The sequence below is a fragment of the Microplitis demolitor genome, chromosome 6 (genome assembly GCF_026212275.2).
Source record: "Microplitis demolitor isolate Queensland-Clemson2020A chromosome 6, iyMicDemo2.1a, whole genome shotgun sequence".
In the NCBI taxonomy this organism is placed as follows: Eukaryota; Metazoa; Arthropoda; class Insecta; order Hymenoptera; family Braconidae; genus Microplitis; species Microplitis demolitor.
Window position 1 is genome coordinate 22,850,163 of NC_068550.1, and position 25,739 is coordinate 22,875,901.

General features: G+C 24.9%; 5 protein-coding genes across 7 annotated transcripts; 2 read left to right on the plus strand and 3 right to left on the minus strand.

Annotated features, from left to right (window-relative positions):
• Positions 1-387: 387 nt before the first annotated feature.
• On the minus strand, positions 388-2,130 carry LOC128668134 (uncharacterized). Its single transcript, XM_053740307.1, has 4 exons — positions 2,030-2,130; positions 874-1,023; positions 652-801; positions 388-573 (listed from the first exon to the last, which is right to left on the minus strand). Exons 2-4 carry the CDS (start codon positions 877-879, stop codon positions 388-390), a joined length of 342 nt encoding a protein of 113 aa, XP_053596282.1. The 5' UTR covers positions 880-1,023; positions 2,030-2,130.
• Positions 2,131-2,635: 505 nt separating this feature from the next.
• LOC103575111 (uncharacterized) lies at positions 2,636-6,972 on the minus strand. The gene is made up of 4 exons (XM_053740331.1): positions 6,754-6,972; positions 3,229-3,372; positions 3,005-3,154; positions 2,636-2,929 (listed from the first exon to the last, which is right to left on the minus strand). Exons 1-4 carry the CDS (start codon positions 6,817-6,819, stop codon positions 2,771-2,773), a joined length of 519 nt encoding a protein of 172 aa, XP_053596306.1. The 5' UTR covers positions 6,820-6,972; the 3' UTR covers positions 2,636-2,770.
• Positions 6,973-10,508: 3,536 nt separating this feature from the next.
• Positions 10,509-13,992, plus strand: LOC103575110 (transmembrane protein 272). Its single transcript, XM_008554749.3, has 4 exons — positions 10,509-11,108; positions 12,768-12,878; positions 12,947-13,210; positions 13,365-13,992. The coding sequence occupies exons 1-4, from the start codon at positions 10,895-10,897 to the stop codon at positions 13,568-13,570; spliced, it is 795 nt and encodes a 264-aa protein (XP_008552971.1). The 5' UTR covers positions 10,509-10,894; the 3' UTR covers positions 13,571-13,992.
• Positions 13,993-18,389: 4,397 nt separating this feature from the next.
• LOC103575109 (RNA-binding protein 42) lies at positions 18,390-24,826 on the minus strand. Of its 2 annotated transcripts, none has more exons than XM_008554748.2 (5): positions 24,508-24,825; positions 24,210-24,439; positions 23,550-23,909; positions 23,286-23,480; positions 18,390-18,645 (listed from the first exon to the last, which is right to left on the minus strand). In XM_008554748.2, the coding sequence occupies exons 1-5, from the start codon at positions 24,546-24,548 to the stop codon at positions 18,515-18,517; spliced, it is 957 nt and encodes a 318-aa protein (XP_008552970.1). In that variant the 5' UTR covers positions 24,549-24,825; the 3' UTR covers positions 18,390-18,514. The 2 variants fall into 2 exon arrangements, with proteins under 2 accessions (XP_008552970.1, XP_053595758.1); XM_053739783.1 differs by having other exon boundaries at positions 18,537-18,641; positions 24,508-24,826.
• LOC128667958 (uncharacterized) lies at positions 20,609-22,857 on the plus strand. Of its 2 annotated transcripts, none has more exons than XM_053739784.1 (4): positions 20,609-20,658; positions 21,538-21,745; positions 22,070-22,269; positions 22,681-22,857. In XM_053739784.1, exons 2-4 carry the CDS (start codon positions 21,549-21,551, stop codon positions 22,836-22,838), a joined length of 555 nt encoding a protein of 184 aa, XP_053595759.1. In that variant the 5' UTR covers positions 20,609-20,658; positions 21,538-21,548; the 3' UTR covers positions 22,839-22,857. The 2 variants fall into 2 exon arrangements, with proteins under 2 accessions (XP_053595759.1, XP_053595760.1); XM_053739785.1 differs by having other exon boundaries at positions 22,711-22,857.
• Positions 24,827-25,739: the final 913 nt, after the last annotated feature.

Here is a 25,739-nt window from a genome sequence, read left to right on the forward strand (position 1 = left end):
ATTGAAAAATCTAATGCTTTTGAATTGCTGAAGAATCTCTTGGTAAATAAGTATTCACTTATTTAAGGCAATGTTACTAGGAATAATTATAAATAAAAAATTTATTTTAAAAAAAAGCATAGTATCTCTTGAAACGAAAAAAAATTTATAGAGATTAAGAAATTAAATTGTCAAGGAAATAAATATTATCATCGAATTTATAGTTAAATAAATTTAGCACAACATTTATAAATAACTAATTTATTATAATTTACACAAGTAATAATAATAATAATAATAATAATGTTAGTTATTTAATTATAAAAACTAACAGCCCGAACTATGAATTAAAAAAAGAAATGGTTGCCATAGTCAACATAAAAGAAATAAAAACTAAATAATGAAAAATTATCCGGCGATTCCAAGTCCTCCAGGTAATTTGTGTGATAATATTCCATCGAATTCTATTTTCACGTAAGCAGGATCTTTACCCTTTTCATACACAGTAATCACACCAGAAAATTTACCGTTTGGTACACCAGGTGGTAATTTTTCTTTTGGAACTTTATATTTATAGATTTCATAATAGTCAGCCTGTCGATGATAAATAAAATAAATAAATGTATATAAATATATAAATATAAAAATAATAAAAATAATAAAAATAATTACCGGTGCAACTGGGCAACTCTGAGGAAATTTACCATCAGGTTTTCCATTTTTAAGTATATCTTCACCATAAGCCTTATCTGTAAATGCATCACATGCTGGAATGTCAAAGTTAGCAAATTCGACTCCATCATATTCCATTACTCCACCCATCTATTTTTAAGTAATTAATTATTTTATTTTATTATTTTATTTTTATTATTAATTTATTATCAAGTAAATTACCATCATAATATCATGAGGTACAAGTTTCTTTACTGGACTTTTAATAGTAACTAAATCTCCAGGACTAAGAATTTCAGCAGTCCAATCACCCAAATATGGATTTGGCACATTAGTGATTGTTACATTTGTAAACTTGAGCTCTAGAGTTTGCTATAATAATTTATTTATCATTTTAATAATTAATAAATTAAATATTATTTAAAAAGGATCCATAAAAAAAAGCTTTATTTTAAATTTACCGTCGTAAGATAAAATTAATTATAATTTAAGAGTTTTAATAATTATTTATCATCGAGGCTGTAGATTAGATGAGTATTTTGATGATAATTAAAAAAATTTAATTCAATTTTCCAAGGATTTGAGTTTTGTTTGAAATAATATATATATATATATATATATTTTTTTTTTTTATTTTTTTTTTTCAATTATTTGTTTATTCGAATCTTAATAATATTTACTTACTATTATTAGTTATTTAAATTTGAAATTAATTGAAAATTTATGAAAACTTACATCTTGTCCTAGAGTCAAATTGACCGATAAAATAGTCAATAAAAATTGAATCAACAACCGTTTCATGATTTTATTCACAAGTTATTGAAACTCATGAAAATATTAAAATTTAATGTGATATTTATTTTTGCCGCTATTTATATTTACTTTTATTCTATTTATCTAATAAATATATCTCTTATATAATTTTTTAAAATCTAGATTGATTACTTTTAATTGATACGCCGTATTAAACAAATCATGAGACAGGATGTTATATATTTTATTTTTATTATTATTTACTGTTAATAAATAATAAATAATAAAAATAATAAAAATAATAATAATAATAATGATGTAATTGATACATCATCAGACGAGGAGAGTTAATAGTAATTTTTAGTTCATGTTTTAATTTATTTACATGTCGTATAATATTATATAGTATTTTTATCTTGGGATGTTGTCTATAGAGATATATGTTGCATAAATCGTCCGAAAGATTTATAACTCTCTAATCAGTCTTAGACATCGGTAGATGAGAAATATTATTTCATCGACAATGATTTGTAAATTCTTTGTTCCAACTACTATATTTTACCAATTATTTATTATTAGACATGATGACTTATATTATACTTGATTACTCCTCATCGATGCTTACTTAATTGGTTGAATATCAAACCACGTCAGAAGAATTTTAATTCCTATTGATGTTTAAGAGTAAGGGGATACTAAAATCTTTGATTTTCTGTTAAATTTTATTAAGCTAGAATAAGGTAGTCAGTGAATAACCAATTTTTATATATTATTTGATATCAAGTGTGTATTAGTACTTATAAAAATGTAACATGTACTGTATATTATACTCCTAGTAAACTATAGTATTGTCTTAATCAAATTACTTGAAAAAATTATTTCAACATCAAGTGTAAGAGAAGAGGTGCGCATCAACAGTAGGAATTTTAAGCAATTATGCTACGAGACTGACCAAAAATATTGCAACAACAGATTTACTTAAGATATCTTTTATTTATAAAGCACTTCCTCGATCTTAAGACTGATCGTACAGACTCGTGTGAACTTTGAGATAAAAATTTACATAAAAACTTTTATAAAAATGCTACTAGGGACTTAATAACTGTTGCTATCCGACATATAATATAAATTTGAAAATAAATGAATAATTATTAAATAAATTATAAGCTTCTTTAACTAAATTTTGGGTATAAATAAAAAAAAAAAATTTATTATGGAGCATCTAATTTATTTATCTAAAGAAGCAGGATAATTATTTATAAAGAATATATATAAGTAATCGTGAATCATCAAAATAATAAAATCATAAAAAATTGTTCTCGAGAACACGAAGCTTTAAGATAAAAAATCAATGTTTGGGTCGAGTTTACATCATGTGAGTTAATTCACCTTCGACATGAATTGTTACATATGGATCTTTTTCAGGTTCATATATGGTTACGTCAGCGATTATTTTACCGTCTGGTGCACCCTCTGGTATTTTATCTTTGGTAATAATATATTTGCTTATTTCAAAATTACTACCCTGTAAATAAATAAAATAAATAAAATTAAAAATTAAAATCTATAAGAAATTGAGTTATTGAATAAAAATACTTACGGGTTTTACTGGACAACTTTTAGGGAATTTACCGTCAGGTATTCCTTTTGCCAAAATATCTTTACCAAGAGTTTCATCATCGAATGCTTCGCACACAGTTGTATCTACATCAGCAACTTGATTGCCATCGAATTGAATAACTGCTGACATCTATTTTTAAACAAATTTATTTATTTAGTGAATTATTATTTTATTTTTTATTTTTATATAATTAGATACATTACCCTCATATTTTCAGGTAAATCTTTTTTAACTGGAGATTTTATAGAGACTGTATCACCAGGACTGAATATTTCGCCGGACCAATCATCAAAAAATGGATTATTTGCCACAGTATTAACTGTTATTTTATTTAACTTAACTTTTGCCTGAGATAAATCAAATATTATTATTATTATTATTATTATTATTATTATTATTATTATTATTATTATTATTATTATTATTATTATTATTATTATTATTATTATTATTATTATTATTATTATTAATGACTTAGATACTTTGAAAAAAGTTTTACAGAAAACAATGTAAATTTAAGTTTTACTGCTGCGAAAAAAAATTAACGAACCAACTTTTTTTATTAAAAGCTTTATTTATTATAATTAAACACGATAAAAAGCAGTGGAAAAATTACAGTTTATAATTAAAAAACAGGGCTCTCGTATAAAAAACTTTAAGTATTATAGTTTGCACTATAATAATTTAAACTATTTGTTATCATAAAGTAATTATAATTATAGATAGTAAATTTTATAGGTTTAAAACCTTTTGAAACAAGTTTTATATGAAACTTTAATAATTACTACGTCTCAGAAATAATGTAATTTTTACAGTTTCGGAGTCGAGGGACTTTGCTGATATTTTAAACTGTAATAAATCTTGTATTTATACATCAAATTTTTCCACTATTTTTAACTTCCCGCTAAGAAAATCGACGATTTTCAAAAATTTCGGGAAGTTATTGTTTTCACCCCGATTTTCGAAAATCGAGTTTTCATCAGATGTCGACGTTTTGAGGTCCTAAGAAGCTATTCTGACTATTTTCAGAATGATGTCCGAGTGTGTGTGTGTGTGTGTAAACTCTTTGTAACTTTTGAACTAATGAATCGATTTGGATGGTTGAGGTGGCAATCGAAAGAGCTTGTTAGCCATCAACTTTTCTGAAAATTTCAGATTATTTGATCGAATAGACTCGAAAATATTTGCGAATTATGAAAAAAAAAAAAATTTTTTTTTCAGTTTTTTATTGATTTCTCAGAAACGACTTATACGATCGACTTCAAAATCTAATCAGCTCTAGTACTCAATAAAACGCGTCGATTGCCACATCAAACATCAAAATCAGATAATTCGTTCGAGAGTTATCGCGGGAGAAAGAAATGGTGAAAAACGGTTTTTTTTTTAATATTTTCGAAACGGCTGACGCGATCGATTTCAACTTTTAATCAGCTATAGAATTCGATAAAACGCGCCGATTGCCACGTCAACTATCAAAATCGATTGATTAGTTCAAAAGATATCAGCGTTGAAAAGTTAAAAAAATAACATTTTATGTTATTTTTTCCGGATAAATCATAATATAACGTACTAAAATGTGCCTGACATCATACCAACTCATCTTTTTTATGGTTTCTTTTGATCATATAATGTCATCGAACTTGGTTTTTAGTTTAAATCATATTATCAACAAAAAAATCGATAAAACGTAGTTTTTAATATTTTTATCGGATATTTCATATTTTATTGTTTCTTACATGAGTCAAAAATTATTTAAATCTTGATTTTGATCCCTGACATTGATTTCTGCCTCAATACACTTATTTTACTGAACATAATCAGGAACTAAATTTTAAAAACCGCTTCATTGATGATTTTCGATTCTTAAATTTTCAAACTTCAGCATAACAGGTAACTTGTTAGAGCTTGAAGAGATCGTAAAAAAACAATTGCATGTGATAGCATTTTCGAGCTCGAAGAGCTCGAAAATATATCTACACTAATGTTTTCGAGCTCTTTGAGGTCGAAAACAGCGGGAAGTTTTGGGGCTGGCCCGCAGGGTCAACCGACGCCCAGATTTTTTTTCTTTCAATCTTGAAGAAATCTAAGACAAGGTACTTCTGTAAGATATCATAATAAATTTGTTGCTGTACACTGATAGAAGGATTTGTTTAGGAGTAATAAATTGATTTATTAAATTTTTCTCAACTGACTTTTTTGGATTTAACAAATATTTAGTAATTATTAACAATATTTATTATAATGAAATAAGTAACTTCTTTATTATTAAGAAATATTTTTAATGCTAACAAAGTCTTATTAACATAAAAGAAATATTTGTTAGCACCAAACAAGGCTTGTTAATATTTAATAAATATTTCTTAGACGAATTTGTCGGTAGAGGGCTACACACGAGCCTGTAGTGGTGTACACGTATTAAAAGAGCTATATGTGTGTGTCGTTGCGATGTCATATTTTTTACTCCGTTCTAGCTTGCATTGTTGGTTAAACGTAACCTACAACTGAAGCTCTCATATACTTAGATAATATTTATATCAGAAGTGTTTTGTAAATTGTCATCCATATTATAAATATGAAAATATGGAAGCCTTGTTAATTTTATTCAGTTCAATTTTAATCAAATATAAAACCATTAAAAACACATGTACTATCAAACGGATTTTATGTTATTTCTCAGCGTAGTTTAATATAAGAAATTTTAATTTGTTTATTCTAGTTATAGTGTTAATTACTATGAAATTGTATTTTGAAATTAAAAGAACAGAAAATTTTATACGATGGTTGTTTTAGTTATTTTTGTTTATAAATATAAATATTAATGAATGTGTGTAGCTGCATGCAAAAACATATATAGATATATATTCTTGAACTGTGTGATTTTATGAATTAAATTTTAATAAATAAGTTAATAGATAATTTCTTAAATATAAAAAAAAAATTTGTTCAAATAATAAGAAATATATTAAATATAAAATATTCATTTATTAATTATTAAAAAGTGATTCATTAAATGTTAAAAAGTGATTTATTAAATACTAATAAATCATTTTTTAAATGGAAAGAAATCGTTTATTAAATATTAACAAATCGTTTATTAGATGCTAAGAAATATTTATTAAATACAAAAAAATGATGTTTAAGAAATGATTTGTTAAATATTAATAAATATTTCTTAAATAAAGCTCCGTTAAGAAATAATTTGTTAAATATTAACAAATCTTTTTTAATACTAAGAAATCCTTCTATCAGTGTACTTGGCTGAGATGCCCAGGTCACAATATCTAGCCTTAATCCAGCCTCACTGAGTAAAAAAAAAAACATTTTTAGCTTTAAATAATGTTCAAAGAGCCTCAAATAATTTTAATCGAATTTAAATTACAAAGTCGAGACTAGGTTCATTTGAGGCTCATCTAGGCTTATTAAGGATCTTTGAGCATCATTTCAGGATCAAAATGCTTTTTTTACTTAGTCAGGCTGGATTGAGGCTAGATTATGTGACCCGAGTATTTGCGTGATAAGAGCTATTAGGTCACACTTAGCTGCATAATTTTTTAAGATACTTGTATAGGTGGCTACGTGGCTACCCATTACTTCGGGGCCATAGTAAAATTAATAACATTTATATATATATATATATATTTTTTATTTATTTATAAATCGTGATAATATTCATTTATTCTTATTAGTTATTTAGTTTTATAATAAAGAAAAACTTTATGGAAACTTACCTCCTGTCCGATTGCTAAATTGACTGATAAAACAGTCAATAAAAATTGAATCAACAAATGCTTCATGGTTTTACCACCAGTAATTAAAACTTGTCAACAAATTATAATTCAAAGTGATGATACAATGTATTTGCACGGCTATTTATATGGATTTTTATAAAATTTATCTGGTATCAAAATGTATTATGTAAATTTTTTTTGTTCTTCAATACATAGTTAGTAAATAAAATCTAAATTGATTACTTAAAATTGATACGTGTATTTTATTAATCATGAGACAGGATGTTTACATCCTCTTTATTAACAATAAATAATAAAAATTATTTTTATCTTGTGATTTATTGAATTAATAATAAAAATAACAATAACCGTTGTTGTTGTTGTTGTTGTTGTTGTTGTTTTTGTTATTATTATTATGTCTTTGTTTTAAATGCTTGGGGGATTATCTCTGGTAGTCTGACTCTATACCGAGGGCTGATCGTGATTGTCATCTGATATACTATACATACCCGAGTATCACATGCTTGAGCAAGATTCTGGTGGCAGTGCCTTGAGCAAAACCTCTAGTCACTAGTGATTTTTTCTACGTATGGCTCTTGCGCGAGATCATGTAGCAAGAAATCGTCATCAAGACATGTGTAAGACTTGCTCAAGGCATTATACACAAGAATATTAAAGATATCTTAGATGCGGTGCAGTTTAAAAAATTTTAACGCATTTCTTGCACTAGTAACTTACAGCAGGTATTTTTACCCTATTTAACAAAAATGATTTACTCCATATGCTAAGTGTATATCTATATATTAGTTGATTCAAATTGTCTTTAATTTTTTAAATAATTCTTCTTAATCAGGGTATACATGGCTTGCTCAAGATCTGCTCAATACTCAAGGTGGAATAATTTTTAAATAATTTAATGTATTTACATATATTTTTATGAAATTTGAATCAACTAAATATAATTTTTAGCTTTACGAATGATTCTTCAAATATTCGGAACAATCTAGAATATTCTAGACTAATATTGGAATTAATTTCAAGCAATTTCGATCAACTTAATCCAAATTGGAGCAGTCCACATGTACACGTGTCTTTGAGACATTTAAAAATTGACTCAAAACGTCAAAATCTGAGAAAAACTCGATTTTCGAAAATCGGGGTGAAAACAATAACTCGACGAATTTTATAAAATTTAAAATTTTCTTAGCGGGAAGTTAAAAATATACCAAATAAAAAATTATAAATTTTCAAGCCTATTTTTTTGTCGGAGTATAAACTAATTACTTTTCTTATCAGCACAGAACAGGGCATTATACACGGAGAGAAAATTATGGTAACAGTTACAATGTATTATGGGAATTGTTCCCATACTGCATGGTAACCGGTTTTTTTCAAATGTTGAGTATAGGAACGGCACCCATATATATATTATGGTAATCATTCCTATAATTATGGGAATAATTCCCATATGGTATCGGAATAGTTCCTATGGAATCATGGTAATCGTTACCATGTAACTATGATAATGGTTACCATAATATTTAGAAATTATAATAAATTTTTTTTTTTTAAATAAGCGTTTTTTTGTATACTTAAAATTTTGTAATATACAAAAAAAAACGCTTCTTATAAAAAAAAAAAAAATTATTATAATTTCTAAATAATATGAGAATTATTACCATGATATTATGGTAATCATTATCATAATATGATGGTTATGTTTAAAATAATATTATAGGAACAGTTACCATAATATATAGGGCTTATTCCCATATACACTTAGGAACAATTACAATGTGGTTATAGGATCGGTTACTATTTGCTTGTGGGAACTATTCCTATGAGTACACTGATAGAAGGATTTGTTTAGGAGTAATAAATTGATTTATTAAATTTTTCTCAACTGACTTTTTTGGATTTAACAAATATTTAGTAATTATTAACAATATTTATTATAATGAAATAAGTAACTTCTTTATTATTAAGAAATATTTTTAATGCTAACAAAGTCTTATTAACATAAAAGAAATATTTGTTAGCACCAAACAAGGCTTGTTAATATTTAATAAATATTTCTTAGACGAATTTGTCGGTAGAGGGCTACACACGAGCCTGTAGTGGTGTACACGTATTAAAAGAGCTATATGTGTGTGTCGTTGCGATGTCATATTTTTTACTCCGTTCTAGCTTGCATTGTTGGTTAAACGTAACCTACAACTGAAGCTCTCATATACTTAGATAATATTTATATCAGAAGTGTTTTGTAAATTGTCATCCATATTATAAATATGAAAATATGGAAGCCTTGTTAATTTTATTCAGTTCAATTTTAATCAAATATAAAACCATTAAAAACACATGTACTATCAAACGGATTTTATGTTATTTCTCAGCGTAGTTTAATATAAGAAATTTTAATTTGTTTATTCTAGTTATAGTGTTAATTACTATGAAATTGTATTTTGAAATTAAAAGAACAGAAAATTTTATACGATGGTTGTTTTAGTTATTTTTGTTTATAAATATAAATATTAATGAATGTGTGTAGCTGCATGCAAAAACATATATAGATATATATTCTTGAACTGTGTGATTTTATGAATTAAATTTTAATAAATAAGTTAATAGATAATTTCTTAAATATAAAAAAAAAATTTGTTCAAATAATAAGAAATATATTAAATATAAAATATTCATTTATTAATTATTAAAAAGTGATTCATTAAATGTTAAAAAGTGATTTATTAAATACTAATAAATCATTTTTTAAATGGAAAGAAATCGTTTATTAAATATTAACAAATCGTTTATTAGATGCTAAGAAATATTTATTAAATACAAAAAAATGATGTTTAAGAAATGATTTGTTAAATATTAATAAATATTTCTTAAATAAAGCTCCGTTAAGAAATAATTTGTTAAATATTAACAAATCTTTTTTAATACTAAGAAATCCTTCTATCAGTGTATGGTAACCATTACCATGATTATTTCACATGCGATATGGAAACTGTTACCATAATGATAGAAATTGTTCCCATACTTATGGAAACTTTTCACAAAAAGTATGGGTCTATATCCCATAATCCCAAGTAATCATTACCATAACGGTATGGGATGATATTTCATAAACGGACTAGGAACAGTTACCATAATTTTCTCTCCGTGTATGCTGACAAAAAATATAATGTATTAAACGTTAATATTTCTGGATTTGCTTATACATCTACTACACAATATGTCTATTAGTAGCTACTGCATCTACAATATTATTATTATAATAATCAGCAAAAAAAATGTGACCTATTAAAAATTATTAAATGTTATAATTTTGCAATAAATTATGCTGACTTGTATATTATAATTATAATTCCTTTCGTTAAATCTTTTGAATGTGTGTTTTTTGACATAAAAAAAATTTACATGCATACACGTATATACATAAAAAATCTATAATTGCATGTATCAATACGGAAGCATGAATAGATAAATATAAATATTATCACATGATTAATAAGATAATAAGAAACAAAACGAAACAAAAAAAACCATAATCTAATGTTTTATCTTTATATTTTCTGATAATAATAAATTCCGTGGAAATTAAAAATAAATTTTCACTATTAGCCTCTTCTGTAAACTCTCTCTTTCATTTTCCTCGCTTCTTTCCCGCCTCCGCGCGCGCAATTAAAATAAAAAAGGTTTTTTTTTTTTTTAAATAATGCGCGCGCATCTGATGGTGTCATGGCGTCGGCAGTCTTATGTCAATTCTCTCGTAACACTCGTCTTTCATAAATAAATATGTATTTCACCATAAATAGTAACAATATATAAATTCATAGCAGTGTCAATATCGATATATATATGTCAACATAAGTGTAATTGTCTATAAAAAAAAAAATAAAATAAAATAAAAATAAAAAAAAAAATAAAACCTTTTCTAATCCAGCATTTAAAGTAAAAAAAATATTTTTAAAATGTCTTTGCTCTCTAGCTCTCGCGTACACGCTGTTTATTTTTAGTAGTTTTTTCTTTTCTTTTTGTACCAATAAATTAGTATTTAGGCAATAACTGGAGTACAGTGAATTATTTATTTAAATAAATAAATAATAAAATTTATTTAAAATATTAATATTTAAAAATGGCTGAAAGTGAACCGCGAAATGAAGAAACAATAACCATAAATCCTGTAGTACAAGGACATCCTTCATGTAATTTAATAAGACAAATTGGTTATGTACCATGTACACCACCACCTTCGTATCCCAATATCAATTTACCGCCAGGACATCCGGCAAATTTAATAAATGATCGAGGCGCACCACCTTCATATGAAGAAGTCATAGATCGTAATGGTATTTTTTTTTAAATTATTTTTATTTTTATATTAATTATTTACAAAGTTATTTTTAAATATTTTTAAGGATTATTGAAAAAGTTCACTTAGTTGCTAATTCCATAAATAATTTATTTATTATTATTATTATGTGCAATTGTTTATTTTGGAAATGGAGATGAAGCTTAAGTTAAAGGTCAAGGTTTACGTGCTGGTCGACGTTTTTATTTTTATTTACTTAGATTCCGACTTTTATAGACTTCATGTCCTTGGAAATGTTTGAGAAAGGATTTTTATTTATTTATTTATTATTATTATATTTATTAATTAAAAAATTAAGGCCATTTTTTTTTTGTATTAAATTATGACTGGAAATTTTTTTGCGAATATTGATTTAAAGGAATGTCCTTGCGTTCAATCATTTTACTTATAATTTAGCGCTCTTTAAAAGAATTCATTGGTTATTGCAATAAAAACAAAAAAAATGATAAAACTTGCGGCTATTTTCGAGCTCGAAAATGCTGTTACATGCAATTGTTTGAGCTCAGATCAGAATGCTAGTATATATAAAATATCCGAAAAAATTGTTAAAAACGGTCTTTATTTATTTTTTTTTTGCTGATAATATTACTTAAACCAAATAACGAGTTACATTGCATAATATGGTAATTGAAAGAGTCAAAAAAGACAAAGAGTAGGTATGATTTTGAACACATTTTAGTACATAATATTAAGATCTGTCCGGAAAAAATTACATAAAACGTTATTCTTTAAATGTTTGGTCGTCGATATCTTCTGAACTAATCGATCAATTTTGATGTTAAATGTGGAAATCAGTGTGTTTTATTGAGTTCTAAAGCTGATTAGATTTTTATTAGGAATTGATTCACCGAGTTGTTTATTAAAAATTTCAAAAAATCTAAAAAAATAAATTATTTTTTTTCGTAATTTTCTATTATCCCAGAGTTTATTTGATTAAATGATTTAAAATTTTGAGGAAAATTTACGGCTTATAAGCTCTTTCGATTTCCGCAAGAACCATCTAAATCAGTTAATTCATTAAAGAGTTATAAAAAGTTTACACACATACATACAGATACTCGGAACGATTCCAAAAATAGTAAAAATAACTTCTTAGGACCTCAAAACGTCGACATCTGATAAAATTTCAATTTTTTAAAATCGGGGTTATTTATTTAATTAATTTTTAAACTCAAAATTCATTACTGTAAAAAAATTTTGTCATGATAAATATAAATTAGTTTTAAAATTCAAAGTTTCATTCCTTCAGAAAATAATTATTTTGAAGAAAATTTCATTAATAATAAAAAAAAAAAAAAAGTTGTTATAATTGTTGATAAATTAAATGGATATTTAAATTAAAAAATAATGAATTATTTATTTTAGTGACTTTTAATAAATCGAATATCCTTTTATTCATAAATTACTTTTAAAATCCAGTTATTAATATTCTCAAAAAAAAACATTTTTTTTTTTATTTTTTTTATTTTGAATAAATCAATAAATTTAAAATTTCAAAATTGAACTATATTAATCATTAATAATTTTCTTGTATTGACCTTTTATGTATAAAATATCATTTAAATAGCCTTTAAATCTTGTAGATTAATTATTTTAAAAAAAAACTTAATAATTAAAAATAAATATATTATTACAGCTCCACCACCTTCATACGATTCACTTTTTGGTCGTATGAGAGAAGCCCATAAAACTTCTAAGGGCGTATTTGACTTTTTACTTAACATCGTAGTCCTACTTTTGGGCACAAGTAAGTTATTATTAAATTACTACCAAATTATAAAATTAAATAAATAAATAATTAAATTATTTTTTTAGTTGGCTGTACAATAATAATTGGCGTAACAATCGTAGTACCAGTATGTATGATGATAATCGGTGCGATGTATCTGTACGATTGTCCACAAGGAGAATACATTCCAGTGTATTTGTTAGTCGGTGGTGGTTTCGGTGTATTCAAACAATTATTATATTTATCAGCACGTGTCCGTCAGCGGCCAGAAGATCGCGATGAAGAGAGAATACGTCAATCACCAACATTAACGTTAATTAATTGCTTTACACTTGGATGGTTTATTATTGGTAATTTATTACATGAATCAATCAATCAATCAATCAATATATTTTATTAATGCGTTACTGATGTATTGGTTGTTAAAAAATATTAACTGCATCAGTGACGCAATAAATTTAAAGAAAGATTAATAAACTAATGCGTAATTATATATTTATATAGGTTCAATGTGGGTTTATAAAGAGTATGAGCCAAATTATGATCCATCATTAGGTAAATACTGTAATAAAACGCTGTATTTATTTGCATTTTGGTTAATAACTTCAGTTTATATATGTCTGGGCGTAGTTACCGTAGGATTATGTTGCATTTCAGTAGCAAGTATTACTTTCCAAAGACGACCACCAGATCGTCTAGTCGCCATGTGAAATAACGTTATTGCTATTTCGTTTATATGAACAAATTAACGCACAAATTTTTATTTTTTTTTTTAAACAAAAATAACGTTTTAATTTATACCTTTTATCCTTTTGATAATTAATGTGCCATCGGATTAATTTAAATATATAATTATAATAAGTTATATTTGAACAATCAATAGATCAAATTAATAATAATAATAATAATAATAATAATAATAATAATAATAATAATAATAAATGGACGGGCTGTGGATTAATTTCTTTTTATAAATACTCGGGTGCCAACTGACAATTTTTTTTTTTATATTTATTATATTAATTACATCGATGTAATTAATGTATTTTTATTTATAAATAATATTTTAAATTTAACAATACTCTTATTAAATAAGTAGTAAAGACTGTAAAGCAAATAATTTTATTTTTCCGTCCACGGAATTATTAAACTTTTATATATATTAGATTTACTTTTTATTTTAATTTAAATAATTATTTATAATTTTTTTAAAATTATTGTAAATAATTATTTTATTGTATATTTTATAATTATAATACATAACTTATACGTAATTTAAAAGAGAACAGATGTAATTTTACTGAAAATAAAATATAAATAATAAATAATAATTACACTGTACGCATTATTCTTAAGATTCAATTAATATATTAATATATTATAATATGTATATTTATATTACCTAACTATTATTGTCTTTTATAATTAATGTATAAAAAAATAATAACTATTAATATTATAAGTATATGGTAATAATTGATAAATAAATTATATTAATTGCTGATATTGGTTATATTCTCATTTATATAGATAAACAAAAAAATTAATTAAGTAATTTATAAAATTTATAATAACCAATAAATTTAAGTCTATTTCCTCCCATCTCATGTTGAACAATTTGTATTCAAAGGCATAGAGAGCATACAAAAGGCACATGTGGATGAGAGCTAAAAGTTCCCCAATTGGTGGGAGAGGTACTTTAGATACAAGCATACCTTGCCCCAAAAATAACGCCTGCACCAGGATACTAAATAATGTATCTGCCACTAATTTACTCACACTTGACAGTAATAACGGTCTGCCTTGTCGGTGTCGGTATGCATTGTCTGCTGTATCCTAAATTATATAAATATTTTTAACAGACAATTTGTCATCCAGCTTCAATAGACTTTTAAATAATAATAAAAGACCATTGTCAATCCGACTATCCCGACTCAATAAAAAATATAATAATGACAGCACCCATATAGGATCATTTCTATTACCGGTGAGTATCCAAATATTAATGTATACTTAACTTGGATTCAATACACGATACTGTTCTGCCTATTTAAATATTTTATATCCTCTATTAATTTAAGCGTCCGTAGATCCAGACATTTTCCCAAACCTTTTTCCAATTAAAGCTTAAAATAACTCACTACCGGAACTTATTAGTCCACGACACCGGATACTATAATTAAATAATAATTTTCCTCTACACATCTATATCCTATACCCATTGAATTAATAATAACACACAGGAAATCTAGTTAATTATAAATCCAATTATTTATCATTGATCTTAAGTAAAATATAGATTTTCCAGTTTAATTACCGGAACTATTACAGCCCTCTTTTCACCCTATTCCATCCATTTTATCACAAATTTCTATATACTTTTATCGGTTCTATTATTATTCAAATTGATTTCCGGTTTATTTTACTTAAAAATAATATTTACTCCCTTTAATTTTTTTTTTTAATAAAATTTTCAAAAAATATATAATTTTAAATAGGGGAGAGTGGGGTCAATTGAACCAAAAATACTTTGACAACTTTTTTTTTATATGAATAAAAGCAAAATGATAACTTTTTCTTTTACAAAATTATAATTTATTATGTAGACTATCATTTCTCATAAGCACATAACTTAACAAATTATTAAAATTTTTAATAAATATGAAATTGTACAACTACATTAAATGGTTAAATCGTCCCTTTTGCGGGGGCAATTTAACCAAGAGTATTAGAACCACAAACGAATGACTTTAATGAATAATTTACTGTTCATTACAGCCTAAAACTAAAATTACAGCACTTCTAATAATATTTATTATTTTATATAACATTATATGGTTATTCTTGGTTAGTTTAGCTTGTTTTCACATACAGTCAAAATGCGCGTGCATGTCTGATGCTCATAGTGTGATTTGTGTGGTTCAACCGTCTCCGAGAGTACTGGTTCAATTGACCCAATATGATTTTATTTAAATAATTAGTTTAAAAAAAATATTCAACAACTATTTTACTAGAAGTAAAGTTAGAAATTTATGACTAATATAAGATATTACAAAAAAATTTTAAGATTACATTTGAAAATTAAAAAATTATTAAACAATTTGTCAAGAGCTGAAAAAAAAAGTTCAGATGCCTAAAAATACAAAAACTTGAATTGTTAAAAATTAAGTCATTATATTGATTCGAAATTTTGGTCAGACTAAGGTTTAGTGTATTAAAATATAATTCCAAGAGGACGACTCATTTTTATATTTTTTTCGATTTTTTAAGCTTACTGGTTCAATTGCCCCGTGGTTCAATTGACTCCCCTACTTTACTTGTTAATGTGCAAAAAATCGGGATCATAGCCATTTATATTGTGAGCTTTGAATTTTCTAGATCATCAAAAAATGAAAAAGATCCTTGGATTATATTTTTTGTATCGTTTAAAAAAAAAAAAAAAAAACGGTCTATCGATTGATCCTGCGGACCAGCTCCAAAATTTCCCACTGTTTTCGAACTCCTTGAGCTCGAAAATATTGTTGTGAATACATTTTCGAGCTCAAAAATACTTTTGTATGCTGTTGTTTTTCGTAAAAAATTATCAAAAACGTTTCATAAAACTTGACTCAATTTTGTAAAATTATACCAATCATATTTAGCAATTGAATCCAATTAATCTTGAGTAACTTGACACTCCATTGCTAAAATGATTTTAGCAAAAATATTGTAGCATAAAAAATTATCACAAAAAAATTATTAACTCGTAATAGTAAAAGTATTTTTTAGTATTTATTGCAATAACACAAAAAAATTATTAAAATTTTTATTATAATTAAGGAATGGCCCTCTGTAATCTAGTATTTAAATTCAACTCGATTTTCCAAAAAGTTTTTTTTCATATTATCAATTTGTGTTGAAATATTTTTTTTTAATTTTATGATTAAAAAAAAAATCTGGGCGTCGGTTGACCCTGCGGGCCAGCCCCAAAACTTCCCGCTGTTTTCGACCTCAAAGAGCTCGAAAACATTAGTGTAGATATATTTTTGAGCTCTTCGATCTTTTCAAGCTCTAACAAGTTACTTATTATGCTGAAGTTTGAAAATTTAAGAATCGAAAATCATCAATGAAGCGGTTTTTAAAATTTACTTCCTGATTATGTTCAGTAAAATAAGTGTATTGAGGCAGAAATCAATGTCAGGGATCAAAATCAAGATTTAAATAATTTTTGACTCATGTAAGAAACAATAAAATATGAAATATCCGATAAAAATATTAAAAACTACGTTTTATCGATTTTTTTGTTGATAATATGATTTAAACTAAAAACCAAGTTCGATGACATTATATGATCAAAAGAAACCATAAAAAAGATGAGTTGGTATGATGTCAGGCACATTTTAGTACGTTATATTATGATTTATCCGGAAAAAATAACATAAAATGTTATTTTTTTAACTTTTCAACGCTGATATCTTTTGAACTAATCAATCGATTTTGATAGTTGACGTGGCAATCGGCGCGTTTTATTGAATTCTAGAGCTGATTAAAAGTTGAAATCGATCGCGTCAGTCGTTTCGAAAATATTAAAAAAAAAACCGTTTTTCACCATTTCTTTCTCCCGCGATAACTCTCGAACGAATTATCTGATTTTGATGTTTGATGTGGCAATCGACGCGTTTTATTGAGTACTAGAGCTGATTAGATTTTGAAGTCGATCGTATAAGTCGTTTTTAAGAAATCAATAAAAAACTGAAAAAAAAATTTTTTTTTTTTTTCATAATTCGCAAATATTTTCGAGTCTATTCGATCAAATAATCTGAAATTTTCAGAAAAGTTGATGGCTAACAAGCTCTTTCGATTGCCACCTCAACCATCCAAATCGATTCATTAGTTCAAAAGTTACAAAGAGTTTACACACACACACACACACACACACACACACACACACACACACACACACACACACACACACACACACACACACACACACACACACACACACACACACACACACACACACACACACACACACACACACACACACACACACACACACACACACACACACACACACACACACACACACACACACACACACACACACACACACACACTCGGACATCACACACACACACTCGGACATCATTCTGAAAATAGTCAGAATAGCTTCCTAGGACCTCAAAACGTCGACATCTGATGAAAACTCGATTTTCGAAAATCGGGGTGAAAACAATAACTTCCCGAAATTTTTGAAAATCGTCGATTTTCTTAGCGGGAAGTTAAAAAATTTTCCAATGCTACACTACTCTAAATAAATCTTTAAATTTAAAGAATCGATTTTTTGTGGATCGACACGATATTAATCTTTACTATCCGCCTATTATAAATATATTTATTACTATAACTTACTAATTAAATAATGATACTTACTCTTATATTTGAATAGTAACTATTATTATTATTTTGAATGCGCATATTTATAATAAAATTTATTTATAAATAATTAGTTATCATGGTAATTATTTAAAATAATTGAGTATTTGAAAATAAAATTAACATTTATTTATTTGTTTGTTAATTAATAAATGAATTAACTAATTAATAATTATGGAAAGTAAGAATGAAAATGGGAGATAGGAGAAGGGAAGTAATAGAAAATAATAAAATAATAATTATTTTTCACGACCTGTTAGAAGACCAATTAACGCCTGCTTTTCTTTTTCTTTTTTTCTCACTGTCTCAAGATTACGCTGCTTCCATGAACTTTTACGGAGCTTTATTGGTCGCGAGCCGACGTATCTTCCTGAAACACAAATAGACATACACTCATCTCATCAACCTCTTTTTATATAAACAATTATGAGTAATAAATGTATTGATGTTAAGAATCTAAGTCTGATTAATTATAAGCATCATGCTTTTTATTTTTATTATTTAAATTTTTAATTTTCACGGGGGGTTTAGTATTTTGAAGGATCTAAATTTTCTTTAGTTTAAAATGTTTTTTTTTTTTTTTTTAAATTATTGCGATTTTTGTAAAAATTATTTTAATAACTTTATAACTCCGATCCTAACTACCTCACTTACTTTTACAATTATTTTAACAAAATAAATCATTTTAATTTTTTTTGTCCCATCTTTCACTTGAAACTCATCGTCATATCAATATATATAAAAAAATAAAATATTTTGTTAAATTGAGAAAAAAAAAAAGTTTCCAATAATGAATGAAACTCGGCGCAACAGGTGACTGCGTCAATAGTAAAAAAAAAAAAAAAAAAAAAAAAAAAAAAAAAAAAAAAAAAAAAAAAAAAACGAGACAAAGAATTTTGTCCCTTCTTCATTCATGTCTCTGCTCTCTACCAATAAAAAAATTATCTGTTTATTTTTTCTTTCATCTATTATAATACAATACCAAACTAAAAATAACACACTTACTATTGTTAACAAATCAATTCAAGTCGTTAGTAACCCACGCGAGTTAGAGCTTTGATCCTACAATTTTTTTTCGAGTTTTGTTTTTTATTTATTTATTATTTTTTTTTTTTTTCACATCCAATATTAAATAATGATTTGACGGAATTTTTCCTCATTTATTATTTTGTACGAAAAAATTATAACTAAATAAAAAATATAAAAAAAATTATGTCTATGAAGATAATTATTATTATTGTTATTATTCTAATAAGTGGGATTTAGTCTTTGAAGTTTCTTTGATGGATTAGTTTAATTAATTTAAAGATTAGTGTTTGTGTAATAGGAATTAAGGATAAAAATTGTTAATTTATTTTTAATAAATTTTAAAATTGTTTTAGAAAAATAAATTAAGAAGAGGAAGGATCAGAAGTGTATTTTAAGTCATGGAGCAAGGTTACACCGATTAATTTAATAAATCGGTACCTCGAACCCCATTCGTATATCCGTTCAGTGTTTCATCATATCCATGCTTCTTAATTCATTTATTTTATTTTATTATTATTTTTATGCGAAATTTTTATTTTACCGCGAAAAAATATTTTTTTCTAAATATTAGAATTCAAACTTTCATTATCAATTATTAATCATGTTTTTTAAAACTTTACGGATAAAATATAAAATTTATCAGCTTAATATAATAATATTGAAAATTAAATTACAATTAAATGTGGAAAAAAAAATTTCAAAAAATTTTAAGTATTTTGTAGTTTAAGTTGCCGTATAAAACTATAAAAATAATCTTACAATAAATTAAATTTCAAAATTCTGTCATTATTACAAAGGTGATTTACACAAAATAATAATTGACAATTAAATAATAAAAAACAAAAAAACAAAAATTACATAAAGAATGCAGTGGGTGGGAAATAAAAATTCTGATTGGTCGATTTAAACACAAATAAAATCCAAACAAAGTTACTAAACATTTCAAGTATCTGAGAATTGGAAGTGGGGATAGAATCAAGAGGTAACCAGTAGATAGATATATAATAAAATGGCTTATAATTCTGGTGTATATAAGGGGTTGTGGGAGTTGTCAGTGGAGATAGTTACGAACCACGGGGTTGAATGAGTTAAGTACCGCGGATCCAAACGTTCCCGGTCACACTTTCTCGCTATTACGCTGAAGATTTATAATTACAATAAATCGAATTTTTCATCTCTTGGCTAACTATTCAAATAATTGTATTTTTAAAAAATTTCATTATTTTTCAACGGTCAAATATTATAAAATTTTTTTATCAATCATTAGTTTTTTTATTTTATTTTATTTATTTATTTATTTTTTTTTTTTTTCAAAGTGAGTGTCATTTTTAAATCAATAATTCTTCAGTACAAGGTAAGACTTTATATTTAAAAAAAAAAAAAAAAAACAATAATAATAATAATATTTTTAGTTTAAGTCTTCATTTTAAAGGTTCCAAAGTTACAGGTGTTTCTAATTTAAAATTTCTTGTTTAAACCTATTTTTCGTCTAATCTATTGAGTGTATAAAAGAAAAAAAAATACCATGAGGCTTCTTTAAATTAAATAGTTAAATTATAAAATTTAAAAAAAAAAAATAATTAAAATTTCAAACTACATATTAAAATATATTATCTAGAAACGTCTGTAATCGACTTTTTTTTTTGTAGAAAATAAAATTTTCTAGAAAAGAAATCTTTCAAACTTTTTATTTCTAAAATCCATGGTATAATTAAAAAAACATGTGAAACTAAAATTTGATATTTTAAATTAAAAATCTATCACCTTAAAGTAAATTAAATCTTAACTTTTTTTTTGTCTAATTATTTATTTATTACATTAGTTTAAAAAAAAAAAAATGTTCATCAACAAATATAGCCTAGATGATTCAGATAAATAGTTTTATATACTGTCAGTTTTATTGTGTACCCAAAATTATAAAATCTCATTCAAAATAAATAATAATAATAATATATTATAAATAAAAAACGTCGTGTAAATTATTTTATAACAAATAAATTTAAATAATCGCCCACGTAAAATTTAATGATCACAAGGCGCCAACCGATTTACATTTTATGTTTGTTAAAAATATACACGGAATTTATTTAAAAATAGTCGGACGCATTTTTAAAATGCTTTTAAAATGTAAACATAACTAATAAAATCTATAAATATATATTAACATTAAAAATAGATGATATAATTTTTTTTTGCCCATATAAAGAAATAAATAATAATATTTTTATTTCAGGAAAATTGACAATGCCAAGATTAATAATTATTATTTATTTTATTAATATCAATTTTATTATAATGGGTCAAAGTGCCCCATTAATAAATCCGCCAACTTCAACGTTAACATCAGATTTTAAGTGGAGAGAAAATACACTGATGCCTGTTTGGCTACCAGTAGTACCGAATAGAAATAATAATTATCCAATTAATGATTTTAATTTTTTGTAAGTTTACTAAAACTTTTTTTAAAAATATGGAAAAATTTTAATTTAAATTGTTGATTAATTAATAAAAATGCAAAAAAATATTGTTAAGACTTATTTTAGTAAAAATTCAATTTCATCCAAAAAGGATCATGATTGTCATGAATAATTTCTATAAAAATTAAATATTAATGATAAAATAAAAATTTTAATAAACAATTTCGTAGAGGATTAAATTTTTTAGAAAAAAATATCTTCAGTAATTTTTTTTTTTAAATGAATTTTATAATTGGAGTTAATTTTAAATTAAAGTCTATTTTAATAAATTTCAATTCATTTTTTTAGAAAAATAAATCAAAATGAATGGGGAAAAGGATTGATAAAAAAATTTTTACCAGAAATTGAATCAGCGTTTATACCACGACAAATAACAAGTAGATCAGTAAAACGAGATTCTATTCTATCACCAAGTTGGGGCGCAGGTGGATTACCTTTTTCTGTTCTATACATGAATTCACATAACTCGCGAGTCCAACCTACTACCGGTAATTATATTTACTTAATTCAAATTACAAAACAATTTTTTTTTTTTTTTTTAAGTACAATTTACTATAAAAATAAATGTAAATTTTATTTTATAATTTTAAGGCCTTCATTTTAAAAAACTTAAAATTATTTTTTTGCAAATAGATTAATCCGCTACAAAACTTGAAAGACCGGAAAAAAAAAATTTATAATTTTCATTTTAATTTATTTTTAATTTAAAATTTTTATCGTTATTTATTTTTAATCCTACTATTTCACGTTATTATTTTTTATATAAAAATGATAGTCAAGTTTTATCAAAAAGAGACTCAGAATTTCAAACTGAATTTGTTTTAAGCTAAGACTATTTTACCCCAAATTAAAAATTTAAAAATAATATTCATTTTAAACTTGTTATTATAAATATTTAGATACGATAATAAAAACAAAGAAACCTTTAGAAAATACATCGATATCAAGAGTAAATAAAAATCGTATAAATGGGCGGAATTCATCAGGACAACGAAGACAATATTCAATTATCCCACAATTATTTATATCTTACGGCTGGAGTTCATTTGGGAAATGAAAATAATAAATTTATATTATTTTTATCATTAATATTATTTATCAAGTCGTCAAGAAAATTATTTTCAAATACGATCTCTCAAGTAGATAAAAATTGATCTCATTGGTTTTGTTATATTTAAAAAATTTTTTTTAAATTATTATTTATTGTATTTGTAAAATAAAATGTTTATTAAATTATCTAAAAAATTTAAATTACTTTTTTTATAATTTTTCTACTCAAAAGATAATCTTGTGGGTACTTATTTATATATATATATATATATATTTTTTTTTTTCTAAACATATTGATCTGAATACCTTTTCAATTGGAAAATTATTAATTGACTTGAATAAAATATATATTTAAAAAAAAAAAAATTTTTTTTTTTAATATATCAACGTGAGTACTATTTCTACTAGAAATTTATCTCAATATTTTCATAGAAAAAAGAAAAAAAAAACCTACCATTCATTTCCTTCATAGCTTTGATAAAATCTTGAGGATCTTTGAATGATACAAATCCAAAACCTTTTGTTTTATTTGTTCGTTTATCTCTAACAACTTTAGCACGTTGGAAACTTGAATATTTACCAAATACTCTTACTAACATTTCATCAGTAACATCATTACCTAGATCACCACAAAATATCCTAAAGTCGTCTGCAAAAAATTAAAAAAATTAATTAATCGGTTAATTATACAAATATTTGCAGTAATCTTAAAATATACCTTCATCCCATTCAAGTAGTGACTGATCCTCCCAAGTCTGACCACCCGCCATCCTGATAATTTTTTTATTTTTTTTACCTTTCCCTTTTGGATGACTTTCTTCAGCATTAGCATTAGCCATTATAGAACTAGCTTTACCCTGACTGATGGCAAGCTCAGCAGCAGTGGAGACTCCTTTAACTTTAGGCTGCTGCTTTTTTTTCAAATCTTCATCAGGTATCTTGGTATTTATTATCTGCTCTATTATCTCCGGGCGGATAAGAGGTGTAGTTCCAGCTGATCCTGTTTCATAAGACTTTGGTGTCCCGCTCAGTATTGATTCATTTAAATTCGTCATGAACGATGAATTGTTGATTTGTCCTGATTAATAAAAAAATCGGAGGATTATTTATTGTAATTGTTTTTTAAATCATTTTATTAAATAATTAATAATCAAATTTTGAAATTTGAAAAAAAAAAAAAAAAAAAAAAAAAAAAAAAAAAAATTACCTAATCTACAGGTTTAGAATATAGAGAAATTTTAATAGTCATAAAAAAACATTTTCGTATATCGATTACGGTCTATAAAAAGTAAGTCTTAAATAATGAAAAAAAATTTTTGGCGGTAAATTATAATTTCAAAAAATAATAAGTTTTAGTTATAAAATAATTGACATTTACCTTGACGAGATACTTGGGGAGGTATCAGAAGAGGTGGCGGTGGAGGAGGTGGCGGTGGGAATCCAATCATTGGAGAAAATGCAAGAGTAGCAGCTGCTGCTGCCGCAGCAACTGATGGTGCTGGTAATTCATGCTGCTCTAGCTGTCGAGCTACTTGACTATATGTATTTACTCCAATTACTGGACGTATCATCGTCTGGACTAGTTGCCCTCCTATCTCTGCTTCAAACCTAATTAGTTAATAAATTAATTTATTTTAATAAAAATTTTAAGTTATCTAAAACAATAAAATACTAACCTGCTCATCTCATCCTCCATTTGTCGTAATTTTTCATTCATTTTTTTTTTTTTTTTAATTTATTAATTACTTATTAAATTTCATATAATTTATTATTTATTTAAATTTAAATTCAATAATAATCGATAATTCGGTTTTTAAAATTTAGGTTATGTAAAAATATTTTAAGTTATAATTTATATAGAATTTATTTAAAGATATTATTTATTATTATTATTATTATTATTCATTTTATAATAATTTTTAGTAAAATATTTTAATTATTAAAATTTTGTTGCAACTAAAGTTGTTCTGACACTAGTAAATTAATAAACGTTTATGTTACGAAATTACGAATTTCATATATATAGATATAGAAGCTACAATTAAATTTCTCGATAATCTCGATACACCATCTGATGTATCGATTGTATATTATCGATAGTAAGAAACTGAATTATGCATGTGTACAATTAATATCGATTATTGAATTTAGTATGCTCGATAATATTAAGTTAAACATTTTAATTGTTTAATTAAATTTAATAATTTAATAATTGTTGTTTTCTTTTTTTATTTTAATTAAAATAAATTATAAATAATAACAGATAATTTGTTGTTATATAATCATATAACAATGTCAAAAATAAAAACAAAAAAATTAAATGTTATTGAGTAACTGAAAAAATTTCCTCTACAAAATGAACATTTACAAGAATATGTTATAATTAAGTTATAAATTAATAAATTTAATGAATTATAAACAATGTCACTATCTATGGATTTCATTGATTGTGAGTACTCAAATAAAATAAAATTTTACCACAAAGGTGATCATGTTTAAAAAAAAAAATCACAATTAATTATTAAAAAAATAAATTTTCTAAAACATAATTACTAGACCTAATTTATCCTGATAAAAAATGTAAATATCATGATTAATTTATTATCAACTCTATTAATATAGAAGAAGATTAAAATCTTCGAGCCTGTCTCCAATCTGTCTCGTAGTGACTGCAACCTGTCTCGTAGATTGTCTTACAGACACGGGACTATGGTCCGTTTATATATATTTAAAATAATTCATTAATTATATATTTTTTGTCGTTCTATTTCTATCGGTGTATTTGGACCCGGCACCCAGGGTTGCCCAGAGTACTTTGACGCTTTTTTTCGCACGCGAAATTAACATTAATTTCTAATAATTAATGATCGATTTGAAATACTAAGATTTGTTTCACTTAAATTTCACT

Excerpts from the sequence above, each read along its gene's own strand:
- LOC103575109 (XM_008554748.2), bottom strand. The coding sequence starts at position 24,548 with ATGAATGAAAAATTACGACAAATGGAGGATGAGATGAGCAG. Across the intron at positions 23,910-24,209 it reads TCCCCAAGTATCTCGTCAAG|GACAAATCAACAATTCATCG; the intron begins GTAAATGTCAAT and ends TTTATTAATCAG. Across the intron at positions 23,481-23,549 it reads ACTACTTGAATGGGATGAAG|ACGACTTTAGGATATTTTGT; the intron begins GTATATTTTAAG and ends AATTTTTTGCAG.
- LOC103575111 (XM_053740331.1), bottom strand. The coding sequence starts at position 6,819 with ATGAAGCATTTGTTGATTCAATTTTTATTGACTGTTTTATCAGTCAAT. Across the intron at positions 3,373-6,753 it reads ATTTAGCAATCGGACAGGAG|GCAAAAGTTAAGTTAAATAA; the intron begins GTAAGTTTCCAT and ends GATTTATCTCAG. Across the intron at positions 2,930-3,004 it reads AAAGTTGTCCAGTAAAACCC|GGTAGTAATTTTGAAATAAG; the intron begins GTAAGTATTTTT and ends ATTTATTTACAG.
- LOC128668134 (XM_053740307.1), bottom strand. Across the intron at positions 574-651 it reads AGAGTTGCCCAGTTGCACCG|GCTGACTATTATGAAATCTA; the intron begins GTAATTATTTTT and ends TATCATCGACAG.
- LOC128667958 (XM_053739784.1), top strand. The coding sequence starts at position 21,549 with ATGCCAAGATTAATAATTATTATTTATTTTATTAATATCAATTTTATT. Across the intron at positions 21,746-22,069 it reads ATTAATGATTTTAATTTTTT|AAAAATAAATCAAAATGAAT; the intron begins GTAAGTTTACTA and ends TCATTTTTTTAG. Across the intron at positions 22,270-22,680 it reads GCGAGTCCAACCTACTACCG|ATACGATAATAAAAACAAAG; the intron begins GTAATTATATTT and ends ATAAATATTTAG.
- LOC103575110 (XM_008554749.3), top strand. The coding sequence starts at position 10,895 with ATGGCTGAAAGTGAACCGCGAAATGAAGAAACAATAACCATAAATCCT. Across the intron at positions 11,109-12,767 it reads AGAAGTCATAGATCGTAATG|CTCCACCACCTTCATACGAT; the intron begins GTATTTTTTTTT and ends ATATTATTACAG. Across the intron at positions 12,879-12,946 it reads AGTCCTACTTTTGGGCACAA|TTGGCTGTACAATAATAATT; the intron begins GTAAGTTATTAT and ends TTATTTTTTTAG.